The 18,510-nt window shown below is 35.8% G+C and overlaps 1 protein-coding gene across 10 annotated transcripts in view; it reads right to left on the bottom strand.

Annotated features, from left to right (window-relative positions):
• Positions 1-18,510, bottom strand: part of RPS6KC1 (ribosomal protein S6 kinase C1) — a 177,125-nt gene that overhangs the window by 27,935 nt on the left and 130,680 nt on the right. For 9 of the 10 annotated variants that reach the window (XM_072831090.1, XM_072831089.1, XM_072831087.1 and 6 more), the window contains 4 exons: positions 15,249-15,296; positions 13,841-13,973; positions 2,070-3,665; positions 1,709-1,798 (listed from right to left, as the gene is read on the bottom strand). In XM_072831090.1, coding sequence (XP_072687191.1) covers positions 1,709-1,798; positions 2,070-3,665; positions 13,841-13,973; positions 15,249-15,296 — 1,867 coding nt within the window. Of the gene's footprint in view, positions 1-1,708; positions 1,799-2,069; positions 3,666-13,840; positions 13,974-15,248; positions 15,297-17,066; positions 17,154-18,510 lie in introns of those variants that run through there. The other variant, XM_072831097.1, reaches the window with a different exon arrangement.

Genomic DNA, 18,510 nt, shown 5'->3' on the forward strand with positions numbered 1-18,510 from the left:
TGGATTAAATTCAGTATTTCAATACACAAAATTAAAAGTATGTATTTGTTGGTGAATGTAGTATAGCTCTGGCCCACATATATTAAAATTCTCTAGATGCTATGAATGCTAAATGTGACTGTATGTTGAAGAAACAATTTGCTAGAATGGCAAAGGATGACCCTATAGTTTTCAATAAAAGAGTGAAAATAAAAATAGTAAATAAGGTGTCAGTTATAAACATTAAACAATGTCTCATAAACATTTGGTTTTGATGTGAGGTTTATATTTTACTTCACTTCTGGATTTAATAGGTTTCATTAAAAAAGAACTCCCGGACTTAATTTTGATCCTAAAACCTCCCAAATTTATTACAATTAATATATGTACTTATGTACATTGGTACCTAAAATGTTATTATCAAATTAGAAAAGGATGTGAGTAAAAAAAAAAAAAAAAAAAAAAGAACCAGATAACCATAACAAAGTGATTTCACTATGAAATGAAATTATTTTTGTTATCCCATTAACTAAATCATACTAATAAGCCTTCAAAAAACAACATAATATTATCTACTTGAGAGAAACAAAAAATGTGGGCATGCTCTATTGCCCCTAGGAAGAAATAAAATCAAATACCCCTAATTTGAGGGAAGAAGAAAGAAAGAATATAATAGTAAGAAAAAATCCAAATCGTTGGTTTCAGGAAATAGTTTTAGGATATTTGCTTCACAGGTTGAAAAACTTCGCTATTCCCCAATACAGATATAATTCTTAACAATGAAGGTTGTAACTAAAAACAATATAGCTCTTTCAATGCTAATTATAATCATTTCCCATTATGCAGGGAAACAATGTTAGCATCAATAATACACTGGTTAGCTAGGAAGCATTAAATACTGTATTAATCAACAACTAAGCAGATCATGTCAACATAATCAGCTTGAACCTCCTTTGAAAGCCAGTGGGGTGACAAGTGAAGCAACTTTGACCATCCAAAGAGGCTGAAAGCTAGGCAAAAGGTGAACGAACTTTGGATTCAAATATAGCCCCATCTGCACTGACAGAGACACTAACTCAAATCCAATTCAGACGCTTAAATGACCTGTAATTATCAGCAAAGGATCTAACACACCCCAGAAAGAAATCTCTAATTTTAAAAAAATAAAGACAATGCCGTAAGAGCAAGAGAAACCTGTTGTGTCAAATATTTGGCTAAGCTGGCTATTTTAAACCAAGAAGAACATGCTTCTTAAAATGTCTGAGATACAGAAAGGACTCTCAAATCTGCTCTACCATGCCAGCTTGACTCATCACTTAAGTCACAATATTGCATTTTTTAAAAATTCCACATTTTGCCAATTTTTATCCTTAGGGATTTTACCTCTTTCATCAACCTCTCATATCTTAATAAAACCATCCATCTAAAGAGGCTTGGGGTATTTAAAGGTCTTTCTAAACAGTAAGAAGTTAAGACATTTCTAAGAACTCACTGTCAGTTCTAAGAGAAGTACAAACCTGTTTAACAACAACAAATATACACACACACACACACACACCTCTATGGAATATATAATGGTTTTATCCCCAAATTTTCTCTTTTGAAGGATTAAAGAGATACTCAAACCCAACACATATGTGAACTGTTAGTGAAAAATACAACTTCTATAAAGAAAGGAAAGCTGCCGAACTACTTTTTCAAGTGAAACATTTTAGGAGATTGCTCTAACCTGGGGCACAGTACATTCTCTCTATGGCATCGCTGTCACAGGAATCTTCAACCTCACTCCACCTGCTAAAATACGTTAGCTGAATGTGTCCTAAAAACAAAACGACAGGAGAAATCAAAACATTTTTCTCTTCCATTTTCTGCAGAAGTGAACTGTAATTACTCCTTTTGTAGCTAAAAACAGTATCATTAAGAATAATGGCATCATTAAGTACTAGAAGCTATTACTGGGGGTGAATTTGCCGCACTGATAATGAAGCTCTAGACAGGAAATGAAGATACTAATTACAAGATAAAACGCCTACTCAGTTAATTGGAAGCAACAGCGAATAAAAAGAAATGCATTTGCAAAAGTTCCTGACCTCTATCATTCAATAAGATGTTGTTTGGGTTCAAATCGCGGCACACAATTCCCTCTCTATGTAAAGCATCAAGGGCTACCACCATTTCAGCTGCCCATCTTTGAATGCAGCCCTCGGGGATGTAAAACCTGGAGTTTAGTGCTAATTTTTTATCAAGGTCCTCAAAAAGCTGATGTATTTCCTTGTCTCCTTCTAGTGCTAATCCACTCTCCCCCTTAGTCACTGAGTCTCTCTGAAATAAAGTCAGTTCCTCTTTAGCCAAATCCTCAGTTTGATCTGTAAACAGCAATACTTCTTCAGTTTTTAAAGTGTCTGTGTTTACATTATATTCATTAGCACCTGAGAGTGGGTTAGAAATACGGAATAAGCTTTCTTCAGTGTTGTTTGCAGTCACTGCCGACTCAACCACTCCAAGTCCTTGGAAGTTAGGATCTGAGCTATGTGACAAAGACATGTCTCCTGAACTACTATGATCAACAGCTGCTACAAATAACATCCCAAGATCCCCCTGTGCATTGTGTTTCTCTGCTATACTATGGGATTTAGGCCTAGAAGGATCACTCAATTCCTCTGTGCCTTCTTCCTCACTTGCTTGGCATTGTTCAGTACTAAGCCTGAGGCATAAAACATCAGGGGCTTCCAATAGTTTACTTTCAATTATGCCTATATTAGTCTGTGTAAACTTAGTAGGTCCCACTGCTGCACCATCTTTGGTTGCCTCCAATTCACCAGGTAGATTTACAAGAAGATCAGGCCTTCCTTCATCAGTGCCAATGACATCATCAAAAGCAGCATCTTTAAAAGAAATAACTGGGACAGAGTCATCTGAGCCCCTGCTAATGGTGTCCTGAGCTATAAACTCTATCTTGCTTTCACTAGTAGTGAAACTCCTGGAAGTGCTGTCTCCATCTGGAAGAGTGAAAAATGGTTTCAAAGGCTCTGACTTTAGACTATACAATTTTTCTCCAAAATCAAGGCCTAGGAGTTCACTAGTGCTATCCTTACTATCTATCCTAAAGAATTCCATGGGACTGTTTTTAGATCTATTAAGGGAATCTGACGTTCCTGGAGAACTAATTGCTTCTACGGCATCATCTCCAGCAAAGAACTTCAGCTCGTGAGCCATCTGCTGGGTGCTGGGGCTGTCACTGTCAGCAGCAAGGTGTGTTGGGAAGCTTTCAATAACTTTGGTATCAACACCATTCCCTCCAATCTTCATGAAAGACTCTTCATTCAATGACCCTGGTTCAATCTTTTCTTGCCCATATTCATTGCATAATGTCAAATAACTAGTAGTGCATTCTTCTTCTGAACTTGAGCCCGAATCTGGCCATTTTGGAGAGCTATCTTGGCCTTCTTCATCTTGGTTGCTATCATCTTGAGAGCTTGGAGTAAGACTAGTCTTCAAAGGCAAAACTTTATGCATGGTTCCACCATCACTTCCTCTGGATTCAAAGCTGCTGCTGTCCTGAGGACTAGAAGTTGGCTGTTGCAGGTGAACTTTAGTAAGTGTAGATTTTTTCACTTCCCCGATGTCAAAGCTTTCTTCAGGGCTTCTGTTTAGAAACTTACTGATATATGACCAGAGTTTGCCACCTGTGAACAAGTATAACCAAAAAAATGTTTAAGATCCCCAAAATAATGGCTACTTATTGAAGCCCTTAGAAAAACAAAGAGTATTCTAATAATCAACCCAAAACAAGTCAATGATATCCATTAATATCAAGTATGCTCTAAAACAAGCATTTTAATGAAATGCTTTCTTGTTATTGCAGACTGGTGAGTATAGTGTTAAACATATCTCCTGATACCAATTATCTTTTAATTGACAACCTATTTCTCCCTTGGAAATTAGTTTAGCAAATACTAGAATGAAATCCCACAGCTAGCACACTGCTTTAAATATGATTTAGATGTTGAAACATCTGATTATGTTCTGGGTTGTCTATGTAATACTTTTTTCAAGCATGGCCCATTGGTCAAGTGGAAATACATAAACAAGTGCTACTTAAAATTGTATGTACTATAGTGGGGGGGAATCAACAATATTATTCCACTTTGAAAATATCCAGTTCAAAAAAAAAAAAAAAAGAAAATATCCAGTTCAAGATTAGAAGGGAGATATGGCATCTTGTTTATAATTATGTCATTGTAAATGATATATTAATAACATTTTTCCCATTTTCCCCCTCACCATACATGTTGTATACTGTATAAAACCAAGTAAAGCAATTGAGGAAAATTAATTGGGCAACCATGAAAGAGGCCAGGTACTATAATTCTGATTTTGTATTCTGATACATATGAGAAACCTATAAAAAAGTAAAATCATAAAAAGCAATTTCAAGGAAAGCATAGAAATCAATTAAACACAAAGGAATCCAATGTTTTAACAGCAATACTTGTTATTTTACCTTCTTTCTCTTTTTTTTTTTTTTTTTAGTTTAAATTCAATTAGCATGTGATGTGATGAGCACTGAGTATTATATGCAACTGAAGAATAACTGAATTCTTTATCTGGAATTAATGATGTACTAAATGTTCACCTTATCTTTCTTGTTTTATATTAACCATTAAAAATTCAACTTGGGGATCCCTGGGTGGTGCAGCGGTTTAGCGCCTGCCTTTGGCCCAGGGCGTGATCCTGGAGACCCGGGATCGAATCCCATGTCAGGCTCCCAGTGCATGGAGCCTGCTTCTCCCTCTGCCTGTGTCTCTGCCTCTCTCTCTCTCTCTGTGACTATCATAAATAAAAATTAAAAAAAAAAAGAAAAAAAAAAAGAAAAATTCAACTTGTTTCGCTCATTAGAATCTTTGAATAAATAACTATAATAAGTATCAAAAACCTACCAAAGCTTTACTGTATTACAAGAAGAATAGTTAAATTTGATCTAGAAATCCTGGAGCACCTGGGCGGCTCAGTGGTTGAGCATCTATCTGCTTTTGGCTCAGGTCATGATCCCAGAGTCCTGGAATTGAATCTGTATTGGGCTCCCTGCAGGGAGCCTGCTTCTCCCTCTGCCTATGTCTCTGCCTCTCTCTCTATGTCTCTCATGAATAAATAAGTAAAATCTTTAGAAAAAAAAAAACTTGACCTAGAAATCTTATAAACAATAATTTATAGATGCATATTTTGTGAAGATATAATAACTGTAGCTTCCAAATATGGGAAATAATGTGTTAAAAATAAATCCTTCTACTAACATGGAGAAGGCAACTTTTTTTCAGCACATTTTTAGTGTCCTTATTAAGTAAGCATCCTATACCAAGGGTAACAATCTCTGACAGTCAATTATATGTATAAAAAGGTCAGTGGATGCATCCCAAAAAATCTTCTTGTACTTTACACTTCATTTCATTTAGAGGAACTCAGTAAATACAAAAAGCACCCAGTACTGTGCCTACTATAGAGTAAGTGCATAATATGGGGTAGTTGTCATAATATTAATCCTAAGATACTCAGACAGCTCCTTTCCCCATGACCCAGTTAACAACCTTCCCCCTCTCCCTTATACTAATAATTAGTAGTATTGGACATTATGGTGTATAACTTTTTCCTCTCATTTTTTCCTAGCTAACTTTGTCCTCACTAGACTATGCCCCATATCATATTCAAATAAAATTTAAGGTTCATATATAGATTTGAAACTCACTCACAAAGGAAGCTATGCATTGATTCCATCTTTTTTTCATCTTTTGACAACAGCCACATTCCTCTTATCACAAATACCCCTGTTGTGGCATGCTAACAATAAAGCCTGAACCTGAAGCTGGAATCCTTGTATAATCCAACTAAAACAACGTGTGTTGTTTTCCATCCTCCTAGATGGGGACTACTGTGAGGACAGGACCGTCTTTTTCATCTTTCTGTATCTACTGTCTAAACAGTGTGCAGGACATGACAGGCATTCAGTCAGTGCTTCTTTAACTCAGGTGATAACTCTTCAGAATGAGATATGCCAACACAAAGTAGACAGTCTCTGCAGTTGCAAAGTTCTAATAACAGCAAGAAACAGAACCTAGAGTAAAGTGCTAAGATAAGTTTCATTCATTCTTAGGCCAATTTCACCTGGATGAACTGCTGAAATCTAAACTTCCATGTGCTTAAATTCTTTCTTTTTCCCCCCAGATCACTTCCTCCTTCTGACCTCCAAGCCATTCTAACACAAAAGCTTTAGATCAAACTTAGATTATTTTTTCTCCCTTGTTCTTTCTGGCAAGTTTCCAAGTCCTATAGGATATGCCCATAATGGTTCACACAGCTTTCCTTTTCTACTGATTCCTCTGGCCAGTCTGCTTCCTGGAATAACTTTATAGCCACAATCAGGTGCCTGCTTTAACTCCTTTCTGCATCATTCTCTCATACTAATTGCTGCCCAATTAATCTTCCATTCTAGCACAGATTTTACATTTTTTCTCCATTCAAGAACCCAATCCCCTCTAGCTACTGAATGACGTACCAGCTCCACAGAGGCATTGAACCCCTCAGGAATACAAAGTGTCAAGCTATGGTTTGGTCCTCCCCCTCCACTCACCAAATAATTCCATCTGAACTGAATGTCTCCAAATATAACCCAGTGAGGGCTTTCACTCAAACTACATCGACCACTTAAAGAATTTTATTAGTTTCTCCAATATCTGCTTGTCAAAATCCTAACCAAATCTGTACAAATATTCTGGTTCCTCAGAATTTATTCTCTCTCTCTCTCTCTCTCTAATTTTAAAAAAGAGAATTTGTTTTCTGCTACCAATTTTTTGACATCCCCCTCAGTGGATATTACTCCTATCTTCTCTGAATCTTTTCTATCACTTAGTCCCTCTTATAACATTTAAAATATTCTGTTTCAAAAAAATAAAAATAAAAATAAAATAAAATATTCTGTTTCATATTAATATTACTTTTATACTTTTATCATCTCCTCTACCAGACTGCAGGGTCTTCATATCAACAAAGGAGAGAATTCTGCCTACATATAAAATAATATGTATTAAGTAAATACTTATGAAATTGGGTTTTAAAAAGATGACATCTTTCCAAGTATTTTGAAAATCTTTTAAGAATAAGGGTCTATAAATATTAATAATGTCATTATTTTGGGTCATGCTTTCTTCCTATTTTAAAACAAATACATGGTTTCATTTAAAAAATGTAAATGCAGAAGAGAAAAATTCAAAACCTACAAATCACCTATAAACACGAATAACTAGGGGCGTCTGGATGGCTCAGTTGGTTAAGCGTCTGACTCTTGATTTTGGCTCAGGTCATGATCTCATAGGTCGTGGGATCCAGCCCTACATCAGGCCACACTCAGTGAGGCGTCTGCTTGGGATTCTCTCTCTCCCCTCTGTCTTTTCCCCTACACGTGTGTGTATACACACACACCCACACACACAAACATACACGCTTTCTTTCTCAGATAAATGGATAAATCTTTTAAAAACACCAATATCAACTATTTGTACATTACATTTATTTTCAGGCTTTTTATTTGTGACTAACATCACATCATAAACATTTTCTAATTTTTATGAGACTATGAACTTCAATGGCTATGTAGCATATCCAAGGGATAGATATTATGAGGTATTTAAATGTTCATCTATTATTACACATTTACATTATTTCCAATCTCCTACTATTAGAATTAAAATAATATGTACTTTTACATGGAAGTACTTTATAACCTTGAAAACTCCAGAAATGAAAATACTAGATCAAAAAGCATGAATATGTTTAATGCTTCTGATATGTGTTACAAAACTGCTTTACAGGAAGGCTGTACCAGAATCCACTCTTATAATCAATGTGTGTTAATGCCATCTTCATAGCAACTTGCCCATATTGGATGTTAGCAAGTTGACCAATTTGATTAATCAAATACGTCTCACTTAATTTCCATTCTTCTCATTATTACATAGAATTTTTAAATGTGATGGTTGGCACTTTCTTTATGACACTTGTTCCTGGCCAAAACAAATGAATTGTAAAAACTGTGTTTTTCACTAGAGAGAACGAAACCATTTTAGCCCTTTTCCATTCTTTGCCCAGTTAAATTTAATGTTTGATACAGAAATATGGATACAAATTTTTTTTCTATCTCATACTTTTTTTCAGTTACAAAATCATGAAAATCACAAAACCTACAAGAACACATTATTTCCTTTGAAATTTCTCACTCACAAAAGCTGAGTGTGTTTTACTTTCTATCGAATTAATATCAGGCCTAATAGACAAGCTTACACAATTACACAACATTATTATTATAACATTAAAAACATTATCCTTGGGCAGCCCCGGTGGCGCAGCAGTTTGGCGCCGCCTGCAGCCTGGGGTGTGATTCTGGAGACACGGGATCGAGTCCCACATCGGGCTCCCTGCATGGAGCCTGCTTCTCCCTCTGCCTGTGTCTCTGTCTCTCTCTGTGTTGCACATGGATAAATAAATAAATTTAAAAAAAATTATCCTTAAAAAAAGCCCATTATTGCTAAATCTGAAAATATAATGTATTTACCTAATGTGTTTACAATTTTTAACTCTTTATAAATATGAATGACATCTTTCTAAGCCCCATAAAGCATATAAAATTTGGAAATACTAGCTATTTTAAGCTATGAAATTAGCAATTCATAAAGTTTAATAAAAATTCTGTCTCTCATTAAATTTTAATTTATTGGTTTTCTGAAAGATCACAAAGAATATCTGTTAAATTTGTTTGACCAGAATTAGGATTTGACTTTAATATATATGACAAATATTGCTGGAATACAATGACCAAAATCATTTTTTGAACCAGCAATTCTATGTCAAAAAACTCATGCTATAAAATTCTTAAAAAAGAAAGCAAAAATACACAAAGATATACAGTAAAAGTACAAGAAACAATTTAAGCACTAATTAATAAGGGAGTAGTTAAATAAGTTATGGTATCTGTACAACCAAATATTCTTTATTCAAAAAAACAACAGCAATATTTGCAAATATTTACATAGTGTTTACCATATGCCAGGCACTATTCTAAGTGCTTTAGATATATCAACTACTTAATCCTCACATCACTGTATGAGGCAGGTAATTATCACCCTTATTTTACAGATAAGGAAATGGAGGCACAAAATGTTAAATACCTTGCTCAAGGTCACACAAACTAACACAGTCTGACTCCAGAATCCTTGTTTTTAATCCCTATAGTGATCTCTCTTAATGCAGACCTATACATACTGATAAGGAAAGTTGTCCAAGGCACATTGTTAAGATGGGAGAAGAAAACAAGCCATAGAACAACATATAAGATCCATTTTATTTAACCAGACAGGTCAGTAGTATATGTTTATACACGTTGGAAAATTTCTCCCTATTTCTAGAGAGAACTGGACATTAAATGACAAGAAAGGGAGAATTTTTATATTTACTTTATATGCTTCTATATATAATTCAAATATATTGCTTTATATAGTTGTTTCATAATTTTTTAAAAAAGAATTCGTTAATAAAAAGAGAATCTTTTCATCCTCTGGGTCCCTAAGTAACTTGAGGCCAAGCCCATTCTCATTCCCCACCTATTTGGTGAATCCACATTTGCAGGCTTTTCCAGTCATTTCCTTCTAATCTAGGCATTTCACCTTTTCTCTGACCTACTCCGTATTCAGTAGTTATACACTGAGCACCTTCTATGTATGAAGTATGCTGCTAAATGCTGGGTTACAGATGATGAAAATGTCATAATCCCTAAGTTTAGGAACTTAAGGTTTTAATAACACACATTGTCTTGACTGAATACAATTATTTTCTCACCTTTTCTTCTCCAGAGTTAAAATAAGGAATTCATTAAGAGGAACAATAAACATTTCAATCCCTCCCCTAAAATCCTGTTTGGTTTATCCAACTGCCTACTCAACATCACCTGGACATTTCAGTAGCATCTCAAACTTCCAAGTCCAAAACTGACCCCTGATTTTTTTCCCTCTAAATCCACCCCTCCCATAGCTTTCTGCACCTTAGTAAAGGGGAACTCCATTCTTTCAATTCTGTAAGCCAAAAACCTTGCAGGTGTATAAAGCAGAATCATGTTAGTTCCATCTTCAAAATAAATTCAAATATCTAATCTAATAACCATTTCTCATGACCTCTACCATCAATGCTTTGTGCAAGCCACAATTATTTTCACCTGGATTGCTGCAAAAACTTCCAAAATTGGTCTCCTGCTTTCGCCTTTGCCCTCCTAGACTACATTTTCCATAGAGAGGCCTCTGTTCAATATCACTCCTCTTTTCAATATCCCTCAACGACTTCCCATCTATGCAGAATAAAAAATCAAGTTCTTGGGGCACCTGGGTGACTCAGTCAGTTAAGGCCCCAATTCTTAATATCAGCTCAGGTCATGATCTCAGGGTTGTGAGATCGAGCCCCACACTGGGCTCCACTCTGGGCATGGAGCTTGTTTAAGATTCTCTCTCCCTCTCCTTCTGCCCCCCATCCCTGCTCATGCTCTCTCTCTCTCTCTCAAAAAAAAAAAAAAAAAAAAATCAAGTTCTTAAAGTGGTGTATTAATACCACAGAGGATCAGAGGATCTCACTGCATTCCACATCTAAGTTCTTCCCATCCTGCTCTAGCCACGTAACCTTGCTGCTTCTTATACCCCAAGTATACTCTTGGTTCCAAGCCTATTTGTTCTCTCTTGCTGAGATGCCCTTCCCTCACATAGTCACAATGCCCCCCCCTCACTTCCTTCAGGTCACTGGCCAAAGTCCCTTTCTTAATTAGGTGACCACTCTAGATAAAATAGTAACCCCCACATCATCCTTTTGGCATTCCCTTTTCCCTTCTTTTATTTAAATTTTCATCATAAAATTTATCTCCATCTGACATATATTTACTTACGTATTTGCTTATTGTCTGTTCTGCCTCTCAGTGTAATAAACTCCATGTAGGCAAAGTCCTCATCAGTTTTGTTCACTGCTGCATTAGAACTAAACCTGTATCCTACTAAGCACCAATATATTTCTGGCTAAATGAATTAAAAATGGAAAGAAAATGAGTCCAAGAGACTTACGTGAATCTTGAACAGTCCTGTAAGCAGAAGGGAGCTAAAGCCACAAATCATAAATATTCAAGCATTCATATTAGAGAAAACAATTGTTCAACACTTATTTTTTCAGGAATAGCTATTTATACATATGAAAGCAATGTGTTTATGATATATCCACAACCTTCTAATTCACAGAGGTAACAAACACCACTAACATGTAAAAGATAGCACACTGCCCATCAAACAGTTAACCTGATTGCCCAAGCTAAAGCCAGAAAGTTCGCCTAGATTCTTTTCTCCCTAACCCAGAATCCATCACAGATCCCATTGAGTCTACTCTTAAAGCATAGCAGCTCTAACCCCAGCGAGCCATGCCACCATCATCTCTAGTCTAGACAATTCCTGCTTGTTTACTATTCCTTGCCTGTTTATATTCCATTTCCTATAGAATAGCCAGAGTGATCTTTTTAAAATGTAAATCAGATCTTGCCACTGCTTTAGATATCCAATGGTTTCCCAATACACTTGAATAAAAGCCAAAGTCCTTACCCTGCAGTATAAAACCCCTACCTATTTCCCCTGTAGCCTCATATATCAGGACTGCCCTGACCTACTACACTTCAACCAAATGGCCTTTCTTTTCATCAGATATTGTTTTTACCTTTGATTTCTTACACTGATTCCTTTACCTAGGATGTGCTTCCTGATTACATCCAAATGGTTACTTCTTTTGTCATTCAAAATTCCTCTTCTATGTCACCTTTGTAGAACAGGCTTCTTTGACTACCTAAAGTGTCCAACCTTGTTCTTTTTTAAAGCTCACTGTGTTAGAGACCAGTGTAGTCCCCATTATTAGTCAATATTATCATACTTTTTTGGTTCTCTGTTTGACTCTTCACAAGAATGTAAGTTTCAAACGGGTAAGCTCTTTTCCTGTCTTGCTCATCTAAGAGAGAGTCTAGTACATAATACATGCTCAATAAATTTGCTGGATATTTAATGAATCTACAGTCCCTACTTGCACTATAATTTAATATCTTTGTGTTATAAAATCTTAAAATTAAGCAATAAACACCTCAAATCAACAGCCAAAAAGAGATCCTCTCCCGGCAAGTTTAAATAATCCGGGACAAATTCAGTATCATGCAGCCATTCAAAGTCAGATGTGGCCAATAATAAAGAAAAAGAAGCTTGGTAAAGATAATCTAAAACAGAGGAAAGCCACAGACATTTGGCTTTCAAACAGATTATAAAGATTTTGTCAGTATTAAAGTAAAATCAGTTGAAATAGCTGAAATAGGAGTATAAGAGAAAGTGAGAAGGTGGCAAAAGAAAAACTGAAGTGTGTTCTGGAGAAGGAAGAAAAAGAGCAAGAAGAAGCTGCAAATAGAAGCAAACTAGAATCGAAAATTTGCCACAGATAATCTCCAACATGAATAATCCACACTGGGTAATAGAATATTGACTATAATTACATTCATCCTACTGACCTTGTTCTAAATTATTATGGATTATTACTACGCAAGTTATTTTGTTCCACACCAGAGGTGGCTGTATTTCGCTATCAGATGACATGACCTCTAATTCAATAATGTCTGTAATGCACTGGTATCCTCAGATAAAAGCTGTCTATAATGTCTGAACAAAGGTGAATTAGTTATCCAATTCACACACGCAATTAACTCTCTTAATACCTGAGAGACCATGGAGCCCCTTCTGAATTTCCTATTAAGTACTACATATGGAGGTCTTCCCTCCATCTGTAGTTATCTTGTGCTGTACTTCATAATAAACAATATTAATAGTTTATTGCCCCCGTCAAAAATCTTGCATTAGTTATCATAAAAAGACCTCATTCCACAAAGCAATGACTCATTTTCCCGGGAAAATGCATTAAATTCAAATGTCATGCCTATTAGTAAAACACAACAGTTCTTTATTCTCAGTAATGTAAAAATAAAAATAACACCTTCATGAAACATGGAAAATAATTTAGATTTTTTTTTTACTATTTTAAAAACACCTCCTAAGGCCAAAAGGCAATATTTATTATGTGGATTTATATTCATATGCTGTATTCAGTCGTTCTAAATAAAAGACTATTTATTTAAATTCAGGTGTTAAAGGGCAAAAACAAATCAAAACATAGTATTTTTTTGCCACCTGTTCCCTCTACCATGAGCTGAGATTTCATAAATAGTTTGAAGGCAGAGCACTATGCCTCTGCTTTGTACCCATATGTGATGCCAATGGCTGTATTCGTAAAAACCCAGATCAGAATAACTAGGTAATGTCAAATGTTAAGCAAATACCCATGCATTCTAAAAAAGGAGGTAATTAATTAATTCTTCAGGGGATGCTTTTTATTTTTGTCATCTAACATTAATGTATCCTTTTAGTAGAGAACAAGAGAACAAAATAAAATCCCAAAAATAAAACCTAGCTCTTTTAGCACACATTCACCTTAAAGTGCTCATCACAGTAGCTCAACTCTAGGAGAAAATAAAGTAGTTATGTATATCTAAGAATGTTACTGTAGTTCAAATGAAATCTGCTGTTCACCTGGGTTTTTATTTTCCCTCACAACTCAAAGAGTGTGGAGGTATGAGGAAACAGTTTCTTACATGTGTTTCGTATGTTTTATCTGCCCATGCAATGACAGAAGTAAAAAGGACATTATAGACACTGAAAAGCTAAGGAGATGACATTCTTTGCTCTGTAAACAATTTAAACCACAAACTAACCTTCCGCGTGCTGCAGCACAAGAAATACGGACTCCTCAGAAACGATGTACTTGTGCAGACACACCATGTTGGGCACGCAGCGGGGGATGATGGTCTTTCTGTTCCTGCTGTATTCACTGCTTTTCCTTAGACCCTGACAGAGAACAAAAAGGTCAGTTGTACCCTCAGTTGCCTTTGGAGCCTGCTGTGCTCTGTGTTTATCAACCAAACTAATCTATCCGAGTTACTCTGGGCTTCAGAGAAACCACTCATCTGCTGCTCTATGCCCCTCAGTCCCTGGAGGCTCTGCTGATGGCATCTGGCGTGAATCCAGAGAACGGAAGATGCCACAAAGCTGCCATTAAAATCAATTACGTGGGTCAGTGTTTTTATTAGAGATGCTCTCAAACTAAGTCATCAGGATGACACACAGTTATTTCTCTATGACCTTTTCTTAAGTTTTATTTTATATATATATACATATACATATATATACACATATATACAGATATATGTGTGTGTGTGTATATATATATATATATATATCTTTAAAGCAGTAGACATGTGAGATCATTCAAATTTCTGAGATACAAAAGGTATTCCTGGATTAAACAGGCGATTTGAAAATTTTATGACAAAAAAATATAAAGATTAAGTCTTCTTCAAAGTAACAAGGTGTATGCAGTGCCTGGTATCATACCCCGGTTTAAAATTCTGGGTAAATGCCAGTGATAAAGTATACACAGAAAGAAATTTGTTTCAGTCTATGTCAATGTGACATACTACCATACTGCCAGTAAAAGAAAAAGTATCTGAAAAAGAAATGTTAAACTAATCTGAAATTAATTCTAGATGCTATAGAAATGATTAAATTAGAATATTTTAGAATATATACTGTCATAATCCATTTCAATTTGAAATTACAAAATCAAGGACTTTTTCTTTCCTCATTCATTTAGTTACAAATTGAGTTATACGGAGAAAAAGAATTGGGTATAGATAAAAAAGGGGACCAGGGATGTAGATTACACTCTCCCCTGAGTGTAATACCTGAAACAGATACTTTAAGGCAAAATTTTAGCTCTTTCCAGCTGTAATCATAATCAAAAGTACAATTGTGTGCAATCTTCACAAACTATACAAAATGTATTAGAGATGTGTTTAAAAGTACTCACTATATAACAGCGGGAAATGAGTCTTCAACTTATCCAAATTATCACTTCCATACTCTATAACCTAAAACTTTTTACATGTACGCTATAACATATTTATCAACTGTGATAAAGAATAGAGAGTAAAATAAATACAGACTACCACAAACATAAGAGAACATCCAAAGACCCAGGAATAAATATTAAATACTTTCTCTTTCAGAAGCATAATTTGAAAATAAGTGCCTAAATTCATTAAACATACAAATTCTACTTACTTTTAAAATGAATGTCTGTTCTGTCCTTGTATCCATTACAAGTAAAACCTACATAAAAGACATGAGTAATAATTTATTCACAGTACAATGAAACACTAACTTGTAACTTTTTGAAACTATACTTTAAGGGTTGAGGGGGGAAGTATTTTTTTCATTTATTAATTTATTTTTTTTAATTTATTTTTATTGGTGTTCAATTTGCCAACATATAGAATAACACCCACTGCTCATCCCATCAAGTGTTGAGGGGGGGAAGTGTTAGAACTGATTCCATCAAAACTGTTAATTTCCAAATAGGTTTTTTTTTTTTTAAGCCACCAAATCACAGGATTAAAACAGTCTTACCTAAAGTAGGTTTTATTATAGTTTCTTTTTCTAAAAATCCCATATTTTAGAAACATTTCTGTTTTCCTAGACTTGTTTTTAAAAATATTGCTTAAAAGGAAAAATTATTTTACACAGAGAAATTTTCCTCATGGAACATACATGGTTAAGAAGAAATTTTTAAAAATCACAAGTATTGTTGAAGTCTCAATTTTCTTCTTAATACCCCTTTATGTAGCAACATGGTATAATGTGATCTCAGTAACTCAGGCTCCAACTTAAGACCCCCTTTTGGTACTATTTCTCCATCCAAGACTCATCCTAGTTTCTCTTTTTCCATCAGTAAATCCTGTCAGCTCTTTGTTCAAAATGTATCCAAAACATGAACTCACTTGCATAGCTATTATCCTGATCCAAAGATTTACCTGGATTAAAACAATGGCGTCCCAACAGATTTCTCTGTTTCCTTATTTGCTGCTCTATGGTTTATTCTCTAAATAGCAGGCAGTGTTTTCTTTTAAAAACGTAAGTTACATCATATCACTCCTCTCATTCAGAAAAAATAAAAATAAAAACCTAAGTCCAAAAAAATCACCTCAAGACCATACATGATCTCATACATCACCCCCTCAAATTCCCCTCTCCCCACACCCATCTTGATGGATAGAATGACTAGAGATAGATATTTATTCTACCATGTTACTATTTTATTATTTTAGAGACTCTAAAGCAGAGGCTAACAAACTTTTTCTATAAAGATGCAAACAGTAAAGATTTTAGGCTTTGCGGGCCCACACAGTTTCCTCTGGAGCTCTTGATCTCCACCCTAGTAGCACAAAAGCAGCCACTACCTGAAATGGGTTCAGAGTATTTACATCACAGAGACCTGTAAACAATGCAAACAGGGCTTTGGGTTCCCCTTCCAGAGAGCTGAGAGTCAAGGATGAAAAAAAGATGTCAAGCTTGGGAAAATGAAAGAATGGTCAGGAGATGCAATACTGGCCTGAGGAGAAGATAATAAATTCCATGTTAGACATGATGAATTTGAAGTGATGGTGACCACTTCCTCTTTGAACTCTCTTACGAGTGTCTCACCTACACTATGTAAGTCTCCACTTAAATTCCATTGAATATTCTCACAGATACCTTCTGAACTTGCCCCTTCCTCTTCCCAAAGCCCTGTCCCTACTAGAAATAAAAACCAGACCGTTTCTCTTCCTGTGGTACTGCGTAACACCACTGTCCATGTACCACCACCACCCCACCAGAAAGCTCCCGTGGTCCCTATGAAGACCCCTGTCCCCTACCTTCATAGCCAGTGACCACCAGTCCACTACCTAAGTATTTCTCCTATCCACCCTCTCCTCTCTTTGCCTACATTGTACTAAGTGTTTACTATGTGCTATGCTTTTGCCATGTTAATTCTCTCAACTACCCCATATAATTTTACCCTTTCTACTCTAAAAGTGAAAACATACATACATATATACATACATAAATGTGAAAACATTAAAACTTCATCTGCAGATGCTATAATGGCAGATAACAGAATCTACCATTTGTGAGAATTTCAGTGAAGTCATCTTATAAAAGTGCTTGGGATAGCCACTTGTTACTATTATTGTTATTGCTGTTATTGCTTCTTCTCCTGACATGTGCCACCACCACCCACCACCACCCCTCATGCCCCACCCCCACTTTATCAAACAAATTCTCATCCTTCTGTATTCCACTCAGGTAACAATGATTCTCTCCGTTCTTTGTTCTTCCACTATATATAGTACCAACCCCTTCGATTTATTTGTTCACTTATGTATTTCCCAACCAGATTTCAAGTTTTTTATGGGCATATTGTAGGCAGAATAATGGTCGCCAAGGATATTCATACCTTAATCTCCAGAACCTATGAATATGTTGTGTTCCTGGCAAAAAGGACTTTGCAGATGTAATTAAGGTACAGACCTTAAAACAGATTATCTTGGATTATCTGAGTGGGCTCAATCAAATCCCATGAACCCTGAAAAGCAGAGAACTATCTCTGGCCAGAAGTGGAAACACAGAAATGATATGGCAGAAAGGGAAATCAGAGAGATTTGAAGTATGAGAGGGATAGACAGTTGCTGGCACTAAGCTACAGATGCCCACATGTCAGCACTGGAGACAGGCCTCTGGGAGCTCACAGGAAGCATAAGAAGGAGCAGACAGCTTCTAGAAGCAAAGCCCAGTCTTTGCTGATAGCCAGTAAGGAAGAGTTCAGTCCAACAACTGCAAAGAAAAGAATTCAACCTACAACCTGAATGAACCTGGACGTGGACTTTTCCCCACTGCCTCCAGTAAGGAACACAGCCCTACCAGCACCTTGATTCTAGCCCACTGCGACCCATGTCAGACCTCTGGTCCAAAGAACTTTGACACAGAGAAAGACAAAAATATCATATGATTTTACTCAGATGTGTAATTTAAAAAACAAAACTGATGAACCTAGGGGAAGGGAAGAAAAAATAAAACAACTCAAAAACAGAGGGAGGCAAACCATAAGAGACTCTTGACAATAGGGAACAAACTAAGGGTTGCCTGAGGGGATGGGAGGATAGGATAACTGGGTGATGGGCGTTAAGGAGGGTACTTGATGTAATAAGAACTGGGTGTTATATGCAACTGATGAATCACTAAATCTACCCCTGAAACTAATAATACACTATATGCTAACTTGAATTTAAATAAAATCTAACAAAACAAAACAAAAACCAAGGAACTTTGGCATAATAGAGTTGTTTTAGGATGCTAAGTTTGTGGTAATTTGTTATGACAGCAATAGAAAACTAATACAGGGCAGAAACTATATTTCCTCCAACATATAACACATCCCTCTGCCACAGTAAATGTTCATAAACACATGTGAACAAATTCAGTTATAAATGTTTAGAAGATGACTGGC

The sequence above is a fragment of the Canis lupus genome, chromosome 6 (assembly GCF_048164855.1).
Source record: "Canis lupus baileyi chromosome 6, mCanLup2.hap1, whole genome shotgun sequence".
Taxonomy (NCBI): domain Eukaryota; kingdom Metazoa; phylum Chordata; class Mammalia; order Carnivora; family Canidae; genus Canis; species Canis lupus.